General features: G+C 41.5%; 3 protein-coding genes across 4 annotated transcripts; 1 reads left to right on the top strand and 2 right to left on the bottom strand.

Annotated features, from left to right (window-relative positions):
• On the top strand, positions 1-6,005 carry LOC116323411 (phospholipid scramblase 2). The gene is made up of 7 exons (XM_031743746.2): positions 1-337; positions 426-503; positions 597-789; positions 2,424-2,535; positions 2,628-2,727; positions 4,180-4,238; positions 5,648-6,005. Exons 1-7 carry the CDS (start codon positions 1-3, stop codon positions 5,672-5,674), a joined length of 906 nt encoding a protein of 301 aa, XP_031599606.2. The 3' UTR covers positions 5,675-6,005.
• eif4e2 (eukaryotic translation initiation factor 4E family member 2) lies at positions 5,579-10,417 on the bottom strand. Its single transcript, XM_039602003.1, is given in 9 exon segments — positions 5,579-6,876; positions 6,973-7,051; positions 8,216-8,352; positions 8,449-8,601; positions 8,686-8,790; positions 8,931-9,065; positions 9,388-9,423; positions 9,426-9,498; positions 10,310-10,417. Coding segments are annotated over 8 exon segments (708 nt in total). The 5' UTR covers positions 10,330-10,417; the 3' UTR covers positions 5,579-6,876; positions 6,973-7,002.
• Positions 10,418-10,582: 165 nt separating this feature from the next.
• Positions 10,583-16,872, bottom strand: capn10 (calpain 10). 2 transcript variants are annotated; one of them, XM_031743752.2, is made up of 13 exons: positions 16,566-16,872; positions 16,135-16,308; positions 15,699-15,830; positions 15,376-15,572; positions 15,046-15,275; positions 14,827-14,968; positions 13,698-13,864; positions 13,349-13,605; positions 13,071-13,273; positions 12,729-12,984; positions 12,352-12,545; positions 12,220-12,265; positions 10,583-11,678 (listed from the first exon to the last, which is right to left on the bottom strand). In XM_031743752.2, exons 2-13 carry the CDS (start codon positions 16,276-16,278, stop codon positions 11,649-11,651), a joined length of 1,998 nt encoding a protein of 665 aa, XP_031599612.2. In that variant the 5' UTR covers positions 16,279-16,308; positions 16,566-16,872; the 3' UTR covers positions 10,583-11,648. The 2 variants fall into 2 exon arrangements, with proteins under 2 accessions (XP_031599612.2, XP_031599610.2); XM_031743750.2 differs by having other exon boundaries at positions 16,135-16,305.
• Positions 16,873-21,240: the final 4,368 nt, after the last annotated feature.

Raw genomic sequence — 21,240 nt, 5'->3', positions numbered from 1 at the left:
ATGTCAGCGGTGATCAATCAGCCTCTTCCCTTTGGACGACTTGAGCGAGAGAAGCACATTCACATGGTCTTCAGGGCTTTTCACAACCGCTGTGGGCCCTCCTGTGAGTGCCAGACTAAAAGCACTCCACCCAAATCCCACCAAACGCCTCCTGACCTGGAATCTGAAGAACAGCTTTCGGGCCAGACTGCTGAGAATGGCTTGATGCAGCCACCGGTGATCATGAACAGGTCAGAGAAGAAGTGGGAGAAGACTGGTAATGCAGTGAGATCATGCTTTATGTCTGTGCTGGAAACTGCTAGTGAGATTCATATCACTGCCAAGCCAGAGCTGCAAGGTGAGGAGGACTACTTTTTTCTTTTATATAAAACAGGACTCTTGCTTAGATGTGTGTGTGTTAAGAAAATACCACATCCTGACTGCAGGTCCTCAGTGTGTTTCTAGGAGGATCTATAACATCACTACAGAAGGCAACAGGTCACTGTCATTTGTGGCTGTGGAAGGTATTTGTCCCGTTCCATCACGTGTCTTACTCTTATAACTACTGATGTTTTTCAGCATATTCTCAGCATTTGTTGGCTTCTCCCTCCTTTTAGAGAGCTCCTGTGTGTGTCTGCAGTGCTGTGGTCCAGCTCGGGCCTACACCCTGAAAGGCTTTGACAGTGAGGGCAGTCAGGTCTTTTATTTTGAAAGGCCCCTTAGGGTGGACGCCTGTTGCCTCGGCTGCTGCCTGATGGAGATGAGAGCGTACACACCTCAAAACCATCTCATGGGCACCGTACATCAGAGGTAGGAAAATTGTTCATTCCTTGGTGTATATGTTCCTACTAAACGCTGATGAGTTTGTTTCCTTATGTTGCTCAGTAGTTATAAATTACATGTGATCAAGCCACACTGAAGCTTATATAGCTCACTTCTGTTGTTATAAGTAGAGTGAATATATAAAGTAGGTAAAGTTAGTGGTGAAGATTTATATTAAGGAGACATACTTCATACATCAACCTCTACTAATTTGACCAATTAATTGCCTTTGGTTAATGGGTTAACAAAAATTATAAACATAAATATAATTATGTCTGAAGGAGTCCACAGAGGTCTTTAGTCTGCACTCATTCATTTCAGTTTTATTTATATAGTGCCAATTTACAACCACAGTCACCTCAAAGCACTTTACACTGTAGGGTAAAGACCCAACAATATTAGAAAGAAACCCTAACGAACAGATGACCCCCTTGTGACGAAAAGCTCTCTCCAAAAGGAAGAAACCTCTGGCAAAACCCGGCTCAGGGTCCAGCCCTGACTATAAGTTGATTAGAAAGGAAAGTTTTAAACTTCAATCTGCTCTATTAGGGTTATATGGTACTATGAGGTCTTTCAGATAAAAGGGGGCCTGATTATTCAAGATCTTGTATGTGATCAGAAAGATTTTAAATTTGATTCAGAATTTAACAGGCAGCCAATGGAGAGAAACCAGCATGGGAGAAATACGGTTTCTCTTTCTAGTCCCTGTCAGTACCTAGTTCCTGTCATCATTTTAGATCAACTGAACACTTTTCTGGGAACTTTTAGAAGAATCTGATAATAATGGGTTACAGCAGTCCAGCCTAGACTTAAGGAACTAGTCTGGATAAAAATGGTTGTTTTGTGGATCATTTGAGTTTGAAGAATAACCTTCATATAGCATATTTTTTCTAATTATTATTGCTATAATTTTACATTTTTAATTTGGGTGAATAAACACCAGTAGCATTTTATACTGTCAGGCAAAACACTTCACGTGTGAGCCTTTTTCCATGTCACTCAAGGCCTGGGACCACACTGGCCCACCCTAGATGCTCAGGCCTGTCTGTAAATAGCAGTCGGGGCCTTTACTGTTCTGAACAGCCTGAGTGTAATATAAACCTGGGATGGTTAATGCACAGCACAGCTGTCTGCACACCAGAACACACCAACAGAGCTGGCGTGGGCTCATAGGGGAAGGAATGCGACATCCTTCCTAATGGGAATGTTGGCCAATGGGAGGCATGGCAGGCTCACGGCTCTTCTGTCGTCAACCCAAAATACCCAAAATCTGACTCCAGGGTTAGCGAGGGTGTCTTTGTGTGTCGAATTTAGTTTCCAGAAGCAACAGTCGGCAAAGTTGTGCCCAATTAGGACTGGCCTGGCAGAGGTTTCAGTGACCAGAGTTCGACTTGGTATAAATATTCTCTCAGTTGTGCTCTAATAAAGCATGCCCCAAATTGAACTCTTCTGACACCGAGCAAACAATTGCTTTGGTGCTGCAGAATCATGACAGCTGAAAATGCAATCATCCAACCATCAAGACTGGGCTGCGCCCCTGTGTGAAGCACTGGCCAGTCTATTTGCCAGGAGGCTTAGTGCACGGTTACTGAGTTGCTGTGTGTTGGTGACCATGTTTTCAGGTGGAGTATGTTTACACCCCTCCTGGAGGTCTGCACTTCAGCAGGAGCGTCTACCATCAGAATCCAGGGCTCCTGCTGTCCATGCCGTTGCTTCTCCAACCAACAATTCCAGGTAGGAATATTTATAACTCATAAAAGTATATGTGTGACTGAAAAGTGTAACATTGCAGCAGTGCTTTCATGTGGTTTTAAATTATACACTAGATTGTCTCCAACATTGGTGAGGAAATAGGCACGATATGGAAGAAATGGCCTGGCTTCAACGAAGAACACAACATGGACCATGAATATTTTGGACTGGAGGGTGAGTTCTACCTCAGTAAATTACATTCCTAATTTCTCTTTGACAGGATGCTAGAGAACATTTACCTTTCCCAAAGTTTAGTTTTGGACCAAGTCTAATTTAATCAACCTCTTCAGATCTGATACTTTTATTTACTGAACAGATAAGAAAAGTGACTGAAAGAAAAACAACAGACCAATATAATAAAGCACACTCACCGGATACCTTATTAGGTACACCTTGCTAGTGCTAAACTGCAGTATATTTTGCCTTCAGAGCTGCTTTAAGTCTTTGTGCCATTTGACAAGTTGCTGCAAACACCCCTCAGAGACTTTGGTCTATCGTGACATGACAGTATCACACAGATGCAAAGAAGTTTTGGCTGCACATTCATGATGTGAATCTCCTTTTCCATTACATCCTGAAGTTACTCCATTACATTGAGGCCTGGTGACTGGAGGCCATTGGAGCACAGTGAGCTCACTGTCACATAAAAAACCCCCAAAAAAAAACAGTTTGAGCTTCCAGACATGGTGCCATCAGAAGAGGTGTACACTGTAATTATAAAGGGATGGACGCAGTCAGAAACAATACTCAGGTAGGCTGTGGTGTTTAAATGCTGTTCATACTAAGTCCAAAGAGTGCCAAGAAAATCTGACACACCATTACACCACCAGGAGCCTGAACCATTTATACAAGGCAGGATGGATCGATGACTCCATGCTTCAATTTCTGAAACTATTAACTGAATGTTGCAGCAGAAATCGACAACATTCAGTTTTATTCATAGCACCAAACCTCAACAACAGTCACCTCAATGCGCTTCTTGTTCATAGCTGACAGGAGTGGTACCCAGTGTGGTCTGCTGTAGCTCTGCTAGGTATGCAAGAGCATGCCTGATGTATTGTGCACTGAGACACGCTCTTCTGCATACTTGGCTGAAACTCTGTTTAGAAAAGTGCTACATAACTTTAATAATAAAGTTAATATCATCTGACTTGGTGCTGCCTTCCTATCAGCTTGAAGCAATCTGCTCATTCTCCTCTGACATCTTGCATCAACAAGGCACTTTTACCTTTAACTTCAGTGGGTTGTCTTCATCACAACCACATGCCTTAAAGCTTCGAGCTGCTGGCATGTGATTAGCTGGTCAGATTTGTGTTAACAAGCAGCCAAACAGGTGTAACTAATAAAGTCACCAGTGAATGCTTTTAATTTACAAAAAATAAATGAAAAAAAGACTGTTCCATGATATTTACAGGGACATCAACTAACACAATTAGATCGTTTCTAAAAAAAGAAAAAAAAATAGTTGCCAAACATTAACTGCATCTCTCTGGCTAGTGTCAGACTTCTTTAACATTTCTAAGTATACCAAAGTCATAAACATAGTTTATTATTTAATCACAGCTTTGTTCCGGCAGTTAAAGCACAGAAAAGTACAACTGTATGTATTCTATTTTCATCTTCTAGTTCCACTCAGTATGGAGTCACACACCAAACTCCTTCTCCTGGCAGCCACTTTCCTGTTGGTAAGCACATATGTTTCTAGTGTCCATTGGTGGGAAGATGTTTTGTCATACACAATATAATTAAACTTTTCCCAAAGCTTCTACCTCAGCACATTAGACTTTGAAGACTTAGTTGCAACTATGTGTTATGAGTAAATTAACTTACTAATGAATAAACCTTCAGCAACAGTTTTATCTGTTCATTCATACTTTTACATAATCATTTCAAACAGCGGCTAACAATTTTAATTTCACTCCATAATTTCAGTGAATAACTTTTATATTTGTAATTTTAGGTAACGATTTCAACTGTTAATCATATTAATATAAAAGTACATTTAGCTGACAGTATCATTAGTCCATCTGTACTGGTGGTTGCTTTGAAGACAAGGACCAGGTCTGCAACCACTTGCAGTCAGCTGCTGTCGTCAAAATGACTTTTGTGCATTAATACATAAATAAAACTGCAATAAGACGGAATCTGCATATTCTCTGTTTGTGACTGAATGGAGGTCAAATTGGCAATGAGATCCAATATTTCTATAAGACAAGTTCCTTCCCACCCGGCAATCTTTGCAATCGTCTCATGATCACTGACACGCTCCATCTCTTGGTAACCAGCTGGTCATTACAACTACCTTTAATCCTTTTTTTAAATGCTTTGAAAAAGGTTTTTAAAAAAAAAAAAAAAAAATGTTGCAAGGTTTTCTGTCCTATTTTCACTCTAGTTTGACTGAGCAATTATTAAACATATTTTAAGTTCATGCCCTCCTTATTTGATGTTTTTTTCTTTTTAATTTTCCTAATTGCACTTGGTCTGGATTGGATCCTTTGGTAGGCCCAATCTGGCCCCCAGGTATGTATGTTTGACATCCCTGCCTTGGGATCATTGTACGCTAACCGGAAATCAGCGGTTCAGTATAAAAAAAAAAAAAAAAATCAGGACACGATATTAAGATGATCCCAGATAGTTGCACTGTAATATTAGAATATAATTTTTGATGTATTGGCTCGTAAGGAGCCTTTCACGAGTTGGTTTAATTGGAACTTGCATTACATCTGGAGATCATAATTTATATTGAGGTTTTTGTATATAAAAAACCCCAACATGTTTGTTTACATGTAACAAAAGCAACATTTTGATGTGTGGGACCTTCCTCAGGTATCAATCGCAAGCATCAAAAATCTGCTTATGTAAAAATTCTTTAAGGAGTAAATTATTACTTTGAGCCAAAAAGTGTTCAGACCGTTCCTCCTTTCTTTTGTTTTCCCTTGTTTGCCAGGGACACTTGGCAAACAAGTGTCCCTGGATGTGTGCACACTTGCTTTCTTTCTCTAAAAAAAGCCATAAAAAGCATACATGAAGAAGACATTTTAATAGAAAGAAAAACTAACATTGTTTCTAACCTGTCTGAATGATTTCTCTGCAGAATCATATGTTCTTTGAAATGAGCTGACCAGCATCATCACATGATTTACAGACCAACGGGCACCAAAGCTTCCCGGTCCGGGAAGAAAGAAGAGCGGATAAAGAGGAATCTCGGCTTCTTGCAAACTCCACAGCTTCAGTTCCAGCGTTTATGAAAGAAAAATGGCACTAAACCATCTTTAGCAGCAGATGCATATTTACCATTTATTGCTATAATCCATCAGGTGTACATCCAACAGTGTTTCCTCGCTTTCCACACACTCACACACACCTGCATCCATCGTCACACTAACAAATAAGGGCAGCAATACAGTTTTTCAACAAACTGTAGGCTCTTTCTTAACATATTTAAAAAAAACCAAAACAAAACAAAAAAGCTCCCCAGGATAAAAACTGTAACAGACCCTGGGCCCCGTTTTCTTTTGTGGACTACAAAATGGAAAAGGAGTGAATATCAGTGTTTCAGGACTCCTATACACCTTTGACATTAAAGCAGAGCCCTTCCCTTGGATTCTTTAAAGGTGGGGTAAAGAAAGGAAAAGGCAGGGAAGGGAAACCCGGTTCAGGTCGGGCTTGAGGCCAGGCACAGTGATTTAGGCAGCTTGGCAGTTCATTCTAAAGATGCCGGTTATAGAAACCTGCCCAATACAGGATCCTCATCCTTTGGGATACAACTTAATTTTTTTTTTATCCTATTAAGTGATCTTTGATGTGGATTGCATTTAAACAACATTAATATTTGTTCTAGTTCAAAATGACCAGAGGAATTGTAGTTAAAATACAGCACTGTGTTATAATAACCCTGTTTGAGTCCCAATAAAACTGATTAGCACACCTATTTTAACAGCAGGTGAAATGTCACGTTAAGCAATAAAATCATATAGAGTACAACTGATTCTGTTGTATTTAAAGCACACTTTGTCGAGCGTTCATGACCAGAACAGCCCACACCAGTCACTCACTGGTTAAAAGATGTTACAACTTGCATTACTAAAAAAACCAAAACTGTAATTTCCTCTTCCAGTTGATTAAAATCACCTCTTTCATAGACCTGTTTCAGTGTTCTGTTGAAAGACTTTTCTGTTCATTTCCAATTTGACACAAAGACCCAACGGTCTCCTGGCCTCGGTCCCCGACTTTTGCTCTGTCTTCGCATTACGCAGTGCCAATCCACGCAGAGCTGCCCTTCTCTGGACTCGGCTTCCCCCAACACATCCCGTATGCACACACCTGCACACCGCAAACAGAGACCACATCAGTAGAGCCTAACTACATCACAGAGGTTGTGTTGTTGTTCATGTGAAATCCCACAGCAGGAGTTCTTACTCTTCGCTGAGCATCTCTGTGAGGGGGGGGCTAACGTCCTCCGCTAGCATTCACCAGACCATGGAAGTCTTCCCATGCTCTGCAAACAGAGGAGGATGCAGTAAATTATAATTCGCAGTAAAATGCATTAAAAAAATATAATTATTTTCCTGGAAGAATCGTAAGTCCATTAGTTAACTGAATGAGAGCTTTAGTAATAGTTGTACTCACAGTTACCAAAAACTAATGATGAAAATAAAAAATGTTATTTTTAGCTTTATGAGCTAAAGCTGCCAAAATAAAGAAATAAGCAACTGTAAAATACTAACAGAGGTCATTTCAATATTATAAAGATGTATACAGGCCATTTTAGAATGAATGATATTGGTATTTTTAGACTTTACTAGAGAAGCTTTGCACGATTCAGAGCTCAAAATAATCCCTATGCATCTTTTCTGTGCCTTCGTGCAGAAGAAGTTGGTCTTTTAGCTCTTTATGCTTTCTTTGGACTGGCTGGCCATTATAAACGGACGTTTTTAACAACATGTGTGTCAAGAACATCCCATCTCATTAATATCAAGCGCCATTAGTAAAAAACAAAAGAAAAAAAAATGGAGCAACAACATCTACATGATGATATACAGATTGTGTAAAAGGACTTGAAAGCCATCACACTAGGCATTCAAAGCTACAAAGGACAACCATGGACACAGAACTAGTCGTTTTTTTCCCCCACTTGGTTTTTGAAAAGCATGAAAATGGGAACAAAAGGCAGAATTGAGTTCTTGTATACTGAAGGAATACTGACTCAAGGTTAAGACTGCAATGGAAAACCATTATAATCAGTTAAATGGGCATTTGTTTCACACTCTTTTTAATAATGAACTAATAGAAAAATATGGGAGTTTGTAAAATTATAATAGCATATAGATATGCACAAGGGATATGTGGTTGTGTGTACAGTTATACATTTCAATTTGGAATAATACTTCAAACAATAAAATAAAATATTTTGATAAGTGTGTTTTCTGTTATTTCTCCCTTAAAATCCAAACATACTGTCAAAATAAAAATCTAACTTATAAAATAACCATCATCTTTCACCTGAGCATGTTAAAAACAAGCCATTGAAAAGGCAACATGTAAGTGTACTCTCTCATTGCCTCTTTGGTTGGAAAATATGTGTGAGCATGCAGGTTTATGGAAGAGCTGAAGAGAAAGAAAAGCTGGAGAAGAAAATAAAAAAAGGAGAAGACATACATACTTAATGCTGTCTGTGTGTGTCTTGTACTCCATGATGGTGTTGGGGGGCAGGTTGAGGACTCTGCGCAGGGTGTCTCTGATGCGGGCGGTGGTCGCCTGGTCACTGGCCGTTTTGTTCCAGATGGAGATGATGTCCTCCTGGGGAGAAGCAGCATGAAGAGGAGGCATGTGTGAGCATTAGGTCAGGCAGTTGGTGACCATGTGCAGCCAGTGTGTGTCTGCTTTTGGCTTTACCTGGAAACGTACTGACACCACAGCCCCACAGATCTCCTCTCCTACCATGAACTGTTCTCCCAGCATAGCCAGGATCAGGTTCTCCCAGCATCGAGACGCCAGGCCTTTCCTTAGACGAATGATCCACTTCCCACCCATCTTATTGGCATCATCCTAAACATACATGATTTCAGATCAGGCCTTTCACGCATAACCAAACAACCAGAGCAAATAGAAGATATCAGCCAGTTTGCTCACCTCCCACATGGGTTTAATGCCTTCTTTGAAGAGGTGGAAGTCACTATGACCTGTCAAATCGCCAGGTCGGATCATGTGACTATAGAAACGCCAGAATTGCTCCACCTATGATGGACAAATGTAATAATTAGTTGAAAACGAGTCAAACTGCGGAGTGTGCAGTTCTGCATGGGCAGATAAACAAAAGGAAAAGTGCACTGGCTCCTGTTTTAAGCCATATAAAGATGTGATGAGGAGCAACAGACCGAAGCAAAGCTGCCAATTTGTTTGATGTTCTGTTCGTAGCTCTGAGTGCTGGCTGGTCTCCCTGGGGTGCGTCTCGAGTACCAAAAGGTGTAATTGTACTGGAGAGGGTGTTCTCCTGCTCCTGGCACCACCATCTGCCGGAAACGAGAGAGTAACTTGTACAGCTCATTGACATATTAACTTCATACAAACTCAGAGCCATAATTGCCATATTGTCATTTTTCCTCAGTACACCACCAAATTGGATTTTAAATCTAATAATCAACATGTGATTAAAGTGCAGACTTTTTGCTTTAATTTAAGAGGTTCTTCAAAAATTATATTTACTGTTTAATTCATTTCCAGAGGTTCAAAATTTTATAGTTTAACAAAAAAAAACTAAAGAAACTGTACCTTTGTTCAACAAATAGTAGCACAATCTGCAAATACATCTGTGTAAGACTTTAGCGGCCTCACTTTTTTCTTGGAAGTGTTCTGCTCCTTCTCTTCATCTTCGTTTTTTCCTTCTCACCGTCTTTCGGTGAGCCTTGGTCCTGGTCGTGGTCTCCGCTGTCATCATCTTTCAGACTACAATCGAGGGAAATGCAGAACACATTTGTATCATGAAATCAAAAGGGACTTTACACCTGTTGTCAGGTAACAGCCCTTTACAGAGTGTTTTAAATCAAATCTTTTGTCATTTTATTACCCATTCTGTTGGCGTTATACTGTCTTACAGCAACCAGTATTTAAATTATTTAGGTGTGCCCTCATCCTGGTCAAAACATCAGAAATACAAGAAAAAAAATGAACAAACTATAACCTCGACAAATGGAAGATTTGCAGCATGGCTGCTGTATTCATTTAAGGCAAGTTAACCCAATAAACCTGCAACTTATGCATTTGAAAGTTGTGGCCTGCAAACATGCGCTCTGACTATTGTGCTAATCTTAAACTACGCTCGCTATTAATATGAGCTCTCTGCGTGTCACAGTGTCTCTCCAGCTTCCCGTATTTAAATGCCACGCGAGTCTAATTAGTGACCAGCCTCTACGCGCCTCTCCCCGCCTCTCAGTTAACTACCACACCGAGGATTCGAGGCCTATCCCCTTCCTCCAGGCTAAGCTAACAGCTAACAACACTGAAATTCTTCATCAAAACGCACCATTTATTCGCAGATATTGCTCCCTTTCTTTTTAAAAGCGCTTCTACGTGTTGCACTCGCACTCATGTGAGCTAATAAAAGCACATAATTCATGCAAAAACATATATAATAAAGCTGACACACCTCTCACACACGCAAACCACGGTCAGCTTACGTTACCCTCCCCGGTGAATTCACAGCAGCGACCGAGGAGACCGCTCTCTGCACATTCAGCTAAATGTTTTAAATACTCACGCGTCAAATTTGTTGTTCATTATTTTGTAGGTAGGAGTCTTTTCGGAGTCCGACCACAGCCTCCTGAATTCCGCAGCAAGTGACGGCGACGCGCACGGCAGCGGTTTAGTGGACGCGCATGCCGTGTATTGATCTTGGTGATGAGCACGAAAAGGTCAGAGGTGAGCCACGTCTTTGCTATCCAGCATGATCATTATACTTAATTGAAATGTGCATTAAGTAAAAATAAATACACAAAAAATTAAGTAAATAAGAAATATGCATACATGAAGCAAAAGTCCCAATAATTTTATTTTATTCTCCACATTTCAGAACTTTCAGATGTAATAAATACACATTAGTACCACTGTGATCTGTTAATTGTAGTTTTTCAGAGTCTGATGACTCTGTTGAATAATCAGAAACCCTGTGACTTCAGCGCAGACGTATGTGCAGGCCGACATACACCGTCACACAAGAACAGCCTCACACAGGCTCAACACAGCGGCTTCATCAGAGCAAGCGACTTCCTCTGATACGCCGCAACCCTCGTTTCATCGCTTTCCATCCCTCTGCTTGTAATCTGTTCTCGCGGCGCCTTCAAACAGTAGCTGTGCTCAGGTCCAAGCAGAGCTGTGGACCGAGTTTTGAGGGGGGGCGGCAAAAAAAAAATCACAAACAAAGGGAGCTGGAGGGTGAGGATGGAGTTGGGACTTCTTTTGGTCCAAATCGGTTTAGGCATTATACAGAATTATGGGAGCTTATTGGCTACAAGACCATGAAAACCCCTGTGTTTGTGTATTTGAAACAAACAATTAAAGCCAGATAAAAAGCAGAATGTCTGGGGGTGAGGGACAGCAGGAAAGCTCCGGGGTGGTATATCACGGTATGGTGTGGTGTGGTTCGGTTGGCGCTGCTTCTGCAGACCATCCCCTCGCCCCTTGCCCCCTGTGCCTCCGCGAGGACCTTCATGAGAGGGCCCTTTGTTCTGGGCCGGCAGGCGCACCAGTGAGTGAATGAGCAAGAGCAGCGGCGGCCTTCTTCAGTGGCGGCTGTTTGTTTACACCAGCCAGTCCCGTCATACTTCATTAGCAGCCCAGCCCACCGACAACCTCTGATGTCCTAATCGCCGACAAGCATGTAGCTGCCCATCAACCCAGAGCCTCGGCGGTTCAGGATAAAGGCTTTTTTTTTGGGATTCCCACTAAGCCTGCTTGCCTTCTCATCCACAGGGAGCGTGTACATGTATGCTCACACAAACACACACACGATATCTGTGGTCTGGCTGGTTCTTTCATCGCGGGCCAAGAGGCAAATGGAGGTAAGTCGATGTTAGTGGAGCAGCAACGGTCCCAGAGATCTAGCTCTGCATCACAGAGACGTGAGAAACCTGCCGTCCAGACAGAGACAGACAAGACAGAGGGATTATTGAGTGCTGCCATCTTCTGACCACAATCATTACACAGTTAACTACGCAGTAAGTCACGCAAATATGCGGCATGCTAACAAGTCATAATTGTACTAGCGTGTGTTCCAGTGCGAGTTGTCAGGCCTTCATAATTGGCACAGACACTTACCTGAACCTCGGGACAAATGATTAGAATTTGGTGGTTAAAGGTCACCTTTATTTTACAAAAAGCTCACAATGCAAGAATTCATGTCAATTATAAGAAAATTATCACAAAAGTCTAATAGGATAAAATGGAGAAGCAATGACATCAAACAATTAAAATAGTCAAAGGTCAACATCACTGTGATGTCATAATGTTCGTCAGTAACTACATTTGTGGTCATTATTCAAGTTCATAACACAGGAAAGGATGGAGAGGACTGGGACAATATTACACGTTCACCCGGACACTAAATCCCTTGGTTCCACCTGATGAATTCCTCGTGTTACATAGTACAATGCATAATTCAGATTCACTAACCTCCTGAACGGCTTTCCCGAGTCTTTCCTGGCTTTTCACTACTTTCCTGAAAGACACACACAGATCCACCATCATTAGCACCAAGAAATTGTCACCTATTAAAAAAAACATCCGCTTGATGACAGAGCTAACCTTTGTATTCTGCGAGCGAGGCTTACAGTGAAGCCTGCAGAGCAGTCGGGCTGATAAGTGGACGGCACTATGGAGTAAACCCCGGGAGGAAGTGAACAGGCCAGACTGACGTCCTGCGTGTAACAGTGAGGGACACAGCTGGCCACAGGCTCCTCATCCCTGGATAGCATCTGCTCAGATTGCCCTTCTAGTACCTGGTTATATTGTTAAAAGCAGATATTTTGACTTAAAGCAATACCGGATAAAGAGAAGCAAAATAATGTTAAGCTACTCAGAGGCGATGTGAAATCTATCCTAGTGTATAGACTGAACTGCAGAAGGACGGATGTCACATAATCTAAGCTAACAGTGATGCTCTCGCTTTGTATTTTACTGACCTTATAAATGTGGAAGCCAATAGGGTGCAAATCCGTGTCAGGCCGGCTCTGGTGCAGGGTAACCCTGACGTTAACTCCTGATGTCACTGCTGGATCATCAGAAACTGTAAAAGGGAAGCAGGGGTTCTGCCAGTGAGACAGGAAGTTCCTGCTTCCTCCGGCCGTCTTTCCCTCAACCCACGAGCTGCAGAAGTAGCTGGTCTCCCACTCACTGTCTGCTGTTAAAGGCAGTGGGGGTGCTGGGCTTTTCATGGCACTGAGGATGAGATTTTTTTTTTTTTTTGTTGGCGCAAATAAAATCAGAAACATTGAATAACTTTGTGAAAAATTTGATCATTTTACCTGAGGGAGATGGAAGAGGAGGAAAAGACCCTGATGAGAAAGCGGGCCTCGGCTCCTGGCTGGTAGGTGCTGGGGATGAGAAGGTAGAATCCGGGCTCCAGCTGCCCGTGGAGAACCACCTCTCTCTCGTAGGCATGGCAGTGAGTAGAAGCGCGAGGAGGTTTGTTCAACATCCGGCTCAGATTGAAACGCTTCTTTTCCACCTGGTGCAAACATACTTTCAGTAAAGCGATGGAAAGCCACACGAGCGCACACCAACACTAAAAGAGAGAACAAACCTTCCACAAGTGCAGCGCGATGGCCTGGTAATGCTGGTGCTTCATGTTGTTGCTGTCCTCGACTGGGGTTTGTGCATATTTCTCTGTGTTTCTCCATTTCCGGCACTGCAGCAGGGACACCACCACCTCTCCTCTCTCGCACACTTTAAGCCAAAACTTGGGGTTGCTGCCGTAGCTGCCGCAGTTTCGGCTGCCGCCAGCAGAGTGCCCTTTTACCCAGCGACCAGCCAGCTGATGACTGTGTGTCAGCAGGTTTCCTGTCAGAGCAGAGAGGCGTCAAGTTAAAACAAGGGTACCAAAAAAGTAACACCTGAAACAAGAAAACCTCTTTAACAAAATAAGGCAATACCAGTATAAATGCTCTTCAAGTATCCTTCCTCACTGATGGGATAGCCCACTGTGACGTCATCAAACTGGGACATAAATTCAGCCTCGTCCAACCAGAATTCGCCCTCTGCCACCCTGGCTTGTAGCTCCGAAGCACAATCAGGGGCAACAGAATCCCAACCTGCACCTCTGCAGAGAGAAGCAAAGAAACATCATCTGGATTTCCCTACATTTACAAATTTGTTGATGTAGGCGTGAATTCCAGAAATGCACTCCAAATTCCGTATAATAACTGTGAGTGTGAGATAAAATCATAACTTCATAACAAAGACATCAGTTATACTTAATGGCTGCGACTAAAGTCTGAAATCTTAAAGCCAGTGCTGTCAAACCTAATGAATCTCTTTATAGATTGAGTAACTTTTGAGTAGAGCCTGGCCAATTTATTTATTGACAGGCTGATATGAGCTAGTTGCCAATCTATCAACCAAAACTAAGAGATATAGAAGAGGCGCTGCTGTGTTGATGTTGCATAGTTTGTCCACCAGATGGCACTCTGCAACTTCCCTGTTGGGAACACTAACACTCCAAACACAATAAAGCAGCTGATCCAAACAGAGTCGAACATAAATGAGTAAATAAATAACCAAACAACGAAGACAAAATATTGGTTGATATATCAGAATATCTGACTTTTAAGTCACCAAATATCAGCAGAACTCTACCTTTAAGAGCTGTCACCAGAACTATGTGAATATGCTCCTGTGTGGAGCATCAATTAGCAGCTAACAGATTAGCAGCTAACAGATTAGCAGCTAACAGATCAGCTGTTTCGTTTTGCCTTCTTTTTTTTGTTGTGACTTATTTAACTTTACAATTTAAATCAGTGTTCAAATGCATTATCTGATACATCTGATCAAATACATCAAAATGACCACAAGAGTCATCAAAGTGTTACTAATGCCATCCAGAATATTAGGTAAATAAAAAGTAAATGGACTGGTTCTTGTATAGTACTTTTCTGAGCACTCAAAAAGCTTTAATCTTAAGAACATTTGTAATCTGTAATTTGAAACATCTGGTTTAACAACCTTCAACTCCACACATGTGGGTGTCAGATATACTCCACAATAGACAAGTCTGACACACACCTCCATACCCAGGCTCCTCCCCAGTAGCGTCTTCCCCAAGGATTTCTGATCCTTAGCAGTCGTACTTCACCCCCTGACACCGTCTTCACATCCAGCCACTCCATGACAGTCAGAGCGTGGTACTGATCCAGTTCAGTGAGTCCTGAAACAGAGAAGGCCAGCAATGGATGTGGCACAGCATCACTCACTGTATTATCTGTGAGCAGACACTTTTCTGACCTCCGGGCGTGCTGTGAGTGGAGCAGCTGAGCACGCAGTCATCCTTCACAGGGTCCAGAAGGTTCAGGTCCAGCCTTTTCCTTCTGACTTGGTCACTGTCCTGTGCTGTTCGCTGCTCCTCCTCTGAGCCAAAGTCACCCAGGCTCCATCGCTCGGCTAGACCACCTGTCAAGTCCACCAGGGCCTCGGACACCTGACCTGCCCACAGTCGCTCGTATGAACCATGAAGCCTGCAGAAGATCAAAGGGAAAGGAAAGGGGGGGTTCAAACTTTTCCTTATGATTAGGTCTTGTTTGAAAAATACATGTTAATCTCAAGGAATCAACTGACTTGGCATAGGCCTTCTCCAAGAGGGCAACCCAAAAGGCAGTGGGGGAGTGGCAGCATGAGAAGCAGAGAGCTGAATTAATGCAGGGCAGGCGGTCGTCAATGGTCACCTCTGTCCAGTGTCCCTGCTGCCAAAAGCGAAAATGAAAGCAGCCTCTGTACCTGCTGTCACCCCACTGTGGCTGGTCTTCAGGCAGAACCTACACAGGATCCAACGACAATGCGAGTGACAACAGGAAACACACGATGAACATTCTCCACATTTAGAACAAAACCAGTGCTGGGGCTCACACAATCAAACTGATGAGACAACCAGCCTGTGTTACCTTGTTTAAAAGCTGTTTGTTCTTGAGCAGGAAGGTGCACGCACAGAGGAACCAGCAGTCTCCTAACAGGCCTTGCTTTGCATGCCCCAGGCTGATGTTGCTTGGGAAGAGTGCTGGTGACGGGCAGATCTCCTTGAGATGTGAAATGGAAATAATAATTGGGACTGAGACAGTGATATGGCTGGAAACAGCAGAGCAGATTAATTTAATTGCACATATTTATTTTTGTGAGATACAGAGCAGTAACTTTAAGAGTCCTTCATAATCAGGTCAACCACCAGAAAAGGGAAATCCCCTCATCTTGTGAGAGGCGGCACAAGCTAATAGGCCACAAATGTTAAGCCCTATGTGGCAGGATCTTAACAATAACAACACCCGATCAATGGGAAGATAACCAATAAGGAATTTTCTGGGCATTTCCACTTGACAGGCTTACTTGGGGCCGTAGCCAGGTGATGTCTCCCTGCAGTCTGGCCAGAGGCGTGGAGCTGCCAGAGAACAGGGAGGCGTCCACACAGCGGAAGTCCGGGTCCTCATACAGAGCTGGACGTCCGCACTCTGCCCTGCCCTCTTCTTTCATGGCTCCTGCTGCTTTCAGCCTGGAAACCTGCTGGACCAAAGGCCACCTTCACTGCATGTACCTACCTACATATAACACTTGCATTACACCTTAACTACGTTATGCATTCGTGAAGTCTGCACGGATCTGAGAGGAAGCTGCCGTTACAGAGCATCACTGACTTTTATGGCATATTCACCTTCACGTTTTAGCTTTCACTCACTCAATAACAATGACATACTAACATAAATATACAAAGAGATGTTGGAAACATAATGTCAGAAACAGCATGCGTGTATTTATCTTACCTTGCTCCTCTTTTAAGCTCATTTCGCCACGTAGCTGTCACTGTATATAATAGCATCGTTAGCTCGAGCTAGCTTGCACAGCACAGACACACACAGCAGGTACGCTAGCATCTCCATATCGCTTCATCTTATCGTGGTTTTAAATCCATAACCACAGCGGTTTTCTCTCACTGTGACATATTTAGCGATGAGTAAAAGTTATATCGACAGCAGACATAGCGTGATGGTGAAAATAAAACAGACACGGGGTCTTCCGGTGATGCAGTGAATCCTTCCTGTGCTGCGGGCACTGCCGCCCACTGCTGGGATCTCTGAACTGCAGGAACACCGTGTTTCAGATTTCATGGATACATCAAGCTTAAAGCAGAAAAAAAAATCTAAACGTGTAGAATGTTTTTGTAGAGATTTACTAAAATACATTATGAATTAGGTAAAGGTTTTACCAGTTGATTACAGAAAAAATGTATATAATTATTTTTTGCTGTCATTGAGGGAAACAATGTAAACTAGAAAGTGCATTTTCTGAAGAAACTGCAGTGTGAATGCTTGAATCTGAATGTATGCACTGAAATGAATTAATTGCTGAATATTAAGCCAAAAATATTGAATGAGCTGGAAAATACAGAGTTTTTAACCTGAAAACAAAAGTGCAGAACTTTTGAAAGCTTATGTTCACACAGAAGAAGCTGGAAAATAGCTGAAAATGTTTTAAATGTATATTAGAAAAACCTAAGAAATGAGAAAAGAAAATTAGAGTCAGAAAACATCTGAATGAATATTAAAAGTTCATATTCTTTGAATCACTGAATGACTAAAATGTGATCCCTCCACTTGGATCCACACAGTTTTAAAGGTTTACATCTCTGAGCTTGGAAAGACACGCTGTTGGAAAGAGAAGAACGATGGCGACGTTTTTGAGGGTAAAATGATGGCTGTAGAGCAAACACTGTGGACACAGCAGCAGTTGAAAGAGAAGTGTTTAAGATGAATCTTGGCACAGTGAGAGAGAGAGAGCTCGTTAGGCAGGCAGGTGTGAGCCTGGTTGCTATAGTGACTGCACCCAATGGCTCCATACACACGCACAGACATGCACCTCACTTTTGCTGCTTAAAATGAACAGAAAAGTCAGGCCCAAACAAATCCTTCCCAAATGAAAAGTACAGGTCCTATTGACGAAATTCTTTTCACCGTGAGCGCAGCAATGTCCAGTCTACCTAATTCTCAGTTTTCATGCCTGTGGAGTTTATTATATGGACGTGGTGACAGTGTAAAAACACCATGCTCTTCTGGTTTTCAAACGAACCTTCTGAGCCATTTTAACATTAGAGTCTATGGAGGAGTTGGAGGAAGGAGGCTGTGCTTTGGTGACATTTATGAAAGAACCATAACACCTAGTACAATAGTAAACACATTGGATGAAAGAGGACAGCGATGGCTACGTTTTGAGGGTAAAATCATACCTGTAGACCAAACACCGTGGACACAGCAGCAGTTTTAAAAATATTTTAAGATTTATTTTTTGCTCCTCTCACTCTAGCAGTTCAGCTGTCTCACTCTAGCCCCAACATTCCGTCCCATACACACCCATTATAAACTCTGAAACAGCTGAAAAAATCATCATGAAACTTAAACTGGAACTGAAGAAAAGTATAACAGATATTGAAAAGATAAATACAAGTTGAATAGTTGAATGTCTTGTCTTCGTTTTAAAGTTTGAATGGTGGCTCTATGTCAACGTATGTGGAAGTAATAAGAGTTTAAAAATGAGTAAGTTGAAGGAGAATTTGAAGGGTCTCCCATTGAAATACATGGGAAATTTTGTTGAAAAAGTTGAATAATTTTAAAAATATAAATGTTATAAATGAGAAAAGTAGAAGCAGTCATGTCCAAAAGAAGAGGAATCTAACGGTGTTTGAATGGTTTTTCTAAGTTGAACGGTTTTGAAGGAGATAGATGCCAAAAAAGCGTCTGATAATATATAATAATAACTAGAAAGTGCATTTTCTGAAGAAACTGCAGTGTGAATGCTTGAATCTGAATGTATGCACTGAAATGACTTAATTACTGAATATTAAGCTAAAAATGTTGAATGAGCTGGAAAATACAGAATTTTTAACCTGAAAACAAAAGTGCAGAACTTTTGAAAGCTGATGTTCACACAGAAGAAGTTGGAAAATAGCTGAAAAGTTTTTAAATTAAAATTTGGAAAACCTAAGAAATGAGAACAGACAATTTAGAGTCAGAAAACATCTGAATGAATATTAAAAGTTCATATTCTTTGAATCACTGAATGACTAAAATGTGATCCCCCCAATTAGAAAAATTAGTAAATTAGAAATACCTAAGAAATGAGAAAAGAAAATTTAGAGTCAGAAAACATCTGAATGAATATTAAAAGTTCATATTCTTTGAATCACTAAATGACTAAAATGTGATCCCTCCACTTGGATCCACACAGTTTTAAATGTTTACATCTCTGAGCTTTGAAAGACACGCTGTTGGAAAGAGAAGAACGATGGCTACGTTTTGAGGGTAAAATGATGGCTGTAGAGCAAACACTGTGGACACAGCAGCAGTTGAAAGAGAAGTGTTTAAGATGAATCTTGGCACAGTGAGAGACAGAGCTCGTTAGGCAGGCAGGTGTGAGCCTGGTTGCTATAGTGACTGCACCCAATGGCTCCATACACACGCACACAGACATGCACCTCACTTTTGCTGCTTAAAATGAACAGAAAAGTCAGGCCGAAACAAATCGCTCCCAAATGAAAAGTACATGTCGTATTGACAAAATTCTTTCACCGTGAGCGCCAGCAATGTCCAGTCTACCTAATTCTCAGTTTTCATGCCTGTGGAGTTTATTATATGGACGTGGTGACAGTGTAAAGACACCATGCTCTTCTGATTTTCAAACGAACTTTCTGAGCCATTTTAACATTGGAGTCTATGGAGGAGTTGGAGGGAGGAGGCTGTGCTTTGGTGACATTTATGAAAGAACCATAACACCTAGTACAATAGTAAAACATTGGATGAAAGAGGACAGCGATGGCTACGTTTTGAGGGTAAAATCAGACCTGTAGAGCAAACGCCGTGGACACAGCAGCAGTTTTAAAAAGATTTTAAGATTAATTTTTTGCTCCTCTCACTCTAGCAGTTGAGCTGTCTCACTCTAGCCCCAACATTCTGTCCCATACACACCCATTATAAACTCTGAAATGGGTGAAAAACATCATGAAACTTAAACTGGAACTGAAGAAAAGTATAATAGATATTGAAAAGATAAATACAAGTTGAAAGGTTGAATGTCTTGGCTTCGTTTTAAAGTTTGAATGGTGGCTCTATGTCAACGTATGTGGAAGTAGTAGGAGTTTAAAAATGAGTAAGTTGAATGAGGATTTGAAGGGTCTCCCCATTGAAATACATGGGAAATTTTGTTGAAAAAGTTAAATAAAATTAAAAATATAAATGTTAAAAATGAGAAAAATAAAGCAGTCATGTCCTAAAGAAGAGGAATCTAACGGTGTTTGAATGGTTTTCTAAGTTGAACGGTTTTGAAGGAGTAGGAGTACAAAAAAAGCGTGCGGAATAGATAATAATAAAATAGAATAATAAAGATTAGAAGAACAATACTGTGAATGCTTTTACAAGCATTCACACTAATAAAGATTACAACAACAATACTGTGAATGCTTTTACAAGCATTCACACTAATAATAGTCTATCCTCTGCAAAGCAGCCAGACTTGCGGCTCCCAGAGACTGGCTGTGTGCCATGTGACATTCAGTCAGTCTCAAACCTCCTTTCCTCAGCCACAACCCTGAAGATGGGTGATTCCAGCATGACAGCGACCCAAACATACCACCAAGGAAACAAAGGAAAAAGCACATGGAGGTCATGGAGTGGTCTGGCAACTCTCCAGATCTCAGTCCTGCAGAAAATCTGTGCAGGGAGCTGAAGTTTTGTGAGACAACCAAGAAATCTAAAGGGTTTATGTAAAGAGGAGTGGACCAAAATCCCTCCTGAGATGTGTGCAAACCTGGTGACCGACTACGAGAGAAACGTCTTACCAACAAGGGTTTCTCCACCAAATACTAAATCGTGTTTTGCTTAGGGATCAAATACTTCTTTCACTCAGCAGCGTACAAATATTTTTATAACTTTTTTTCTTTGGTTGTTTTTTGATTTTTGGTTGATATTATGTCTCTCTCTGTTAAACTGAAACTACCATAAAAATTACACTGTTCATTTTCTGTAAGTGCTCAAACTTACAAAATCAGCAGGAGCTCAAATAATTATTTCCCTCACTGTAAATGTAGAAGCAGTAAATGCTGAATACCACCTTCTCTGTGTGAATTGATAATTATGTAGAAATCTGTAGGTTATTAATCTGCCTTTTTTAATCTGATGGGGATCTGCACTGTGTGGACTGTGTGGGTGCTGTAATAAATTTCTTCATTTCTTTTTTTGGTTTGAGTGCCTGGCTGTGGGCATGCAGGACACGCCACACTCCTAGGAAGGAGAAAGACACCTACTTGTGGTTGTCTGTCTCTCTCACATCACTCATTAGTCATTTTACATTTTTGTTTTACCTTTATACACAGTTCATGAGGACATTTGGCATCATTTTTGTCTATACCAGTCATCCTGCACCCCTTTGTGACCAAATCTTTGGCTCTCT

Source organism: Oreochromis aureus, linkage group 18 (assembly GCF_013358895.1).
Source record: "Oreochromis aureus strain Israel breed Guangdong linkage group 18, ZZ_aureus, whole genome shotgun sequence".
NCBI lineage: Eukaryota > Metazoa > Chordata > Actinopteri > Cichliformes > Cichlidae > Oreochromis > Oreochromis aureus.
This window is presented reverse-complemented; position numbering and strand designations above follow the sequence as displayed.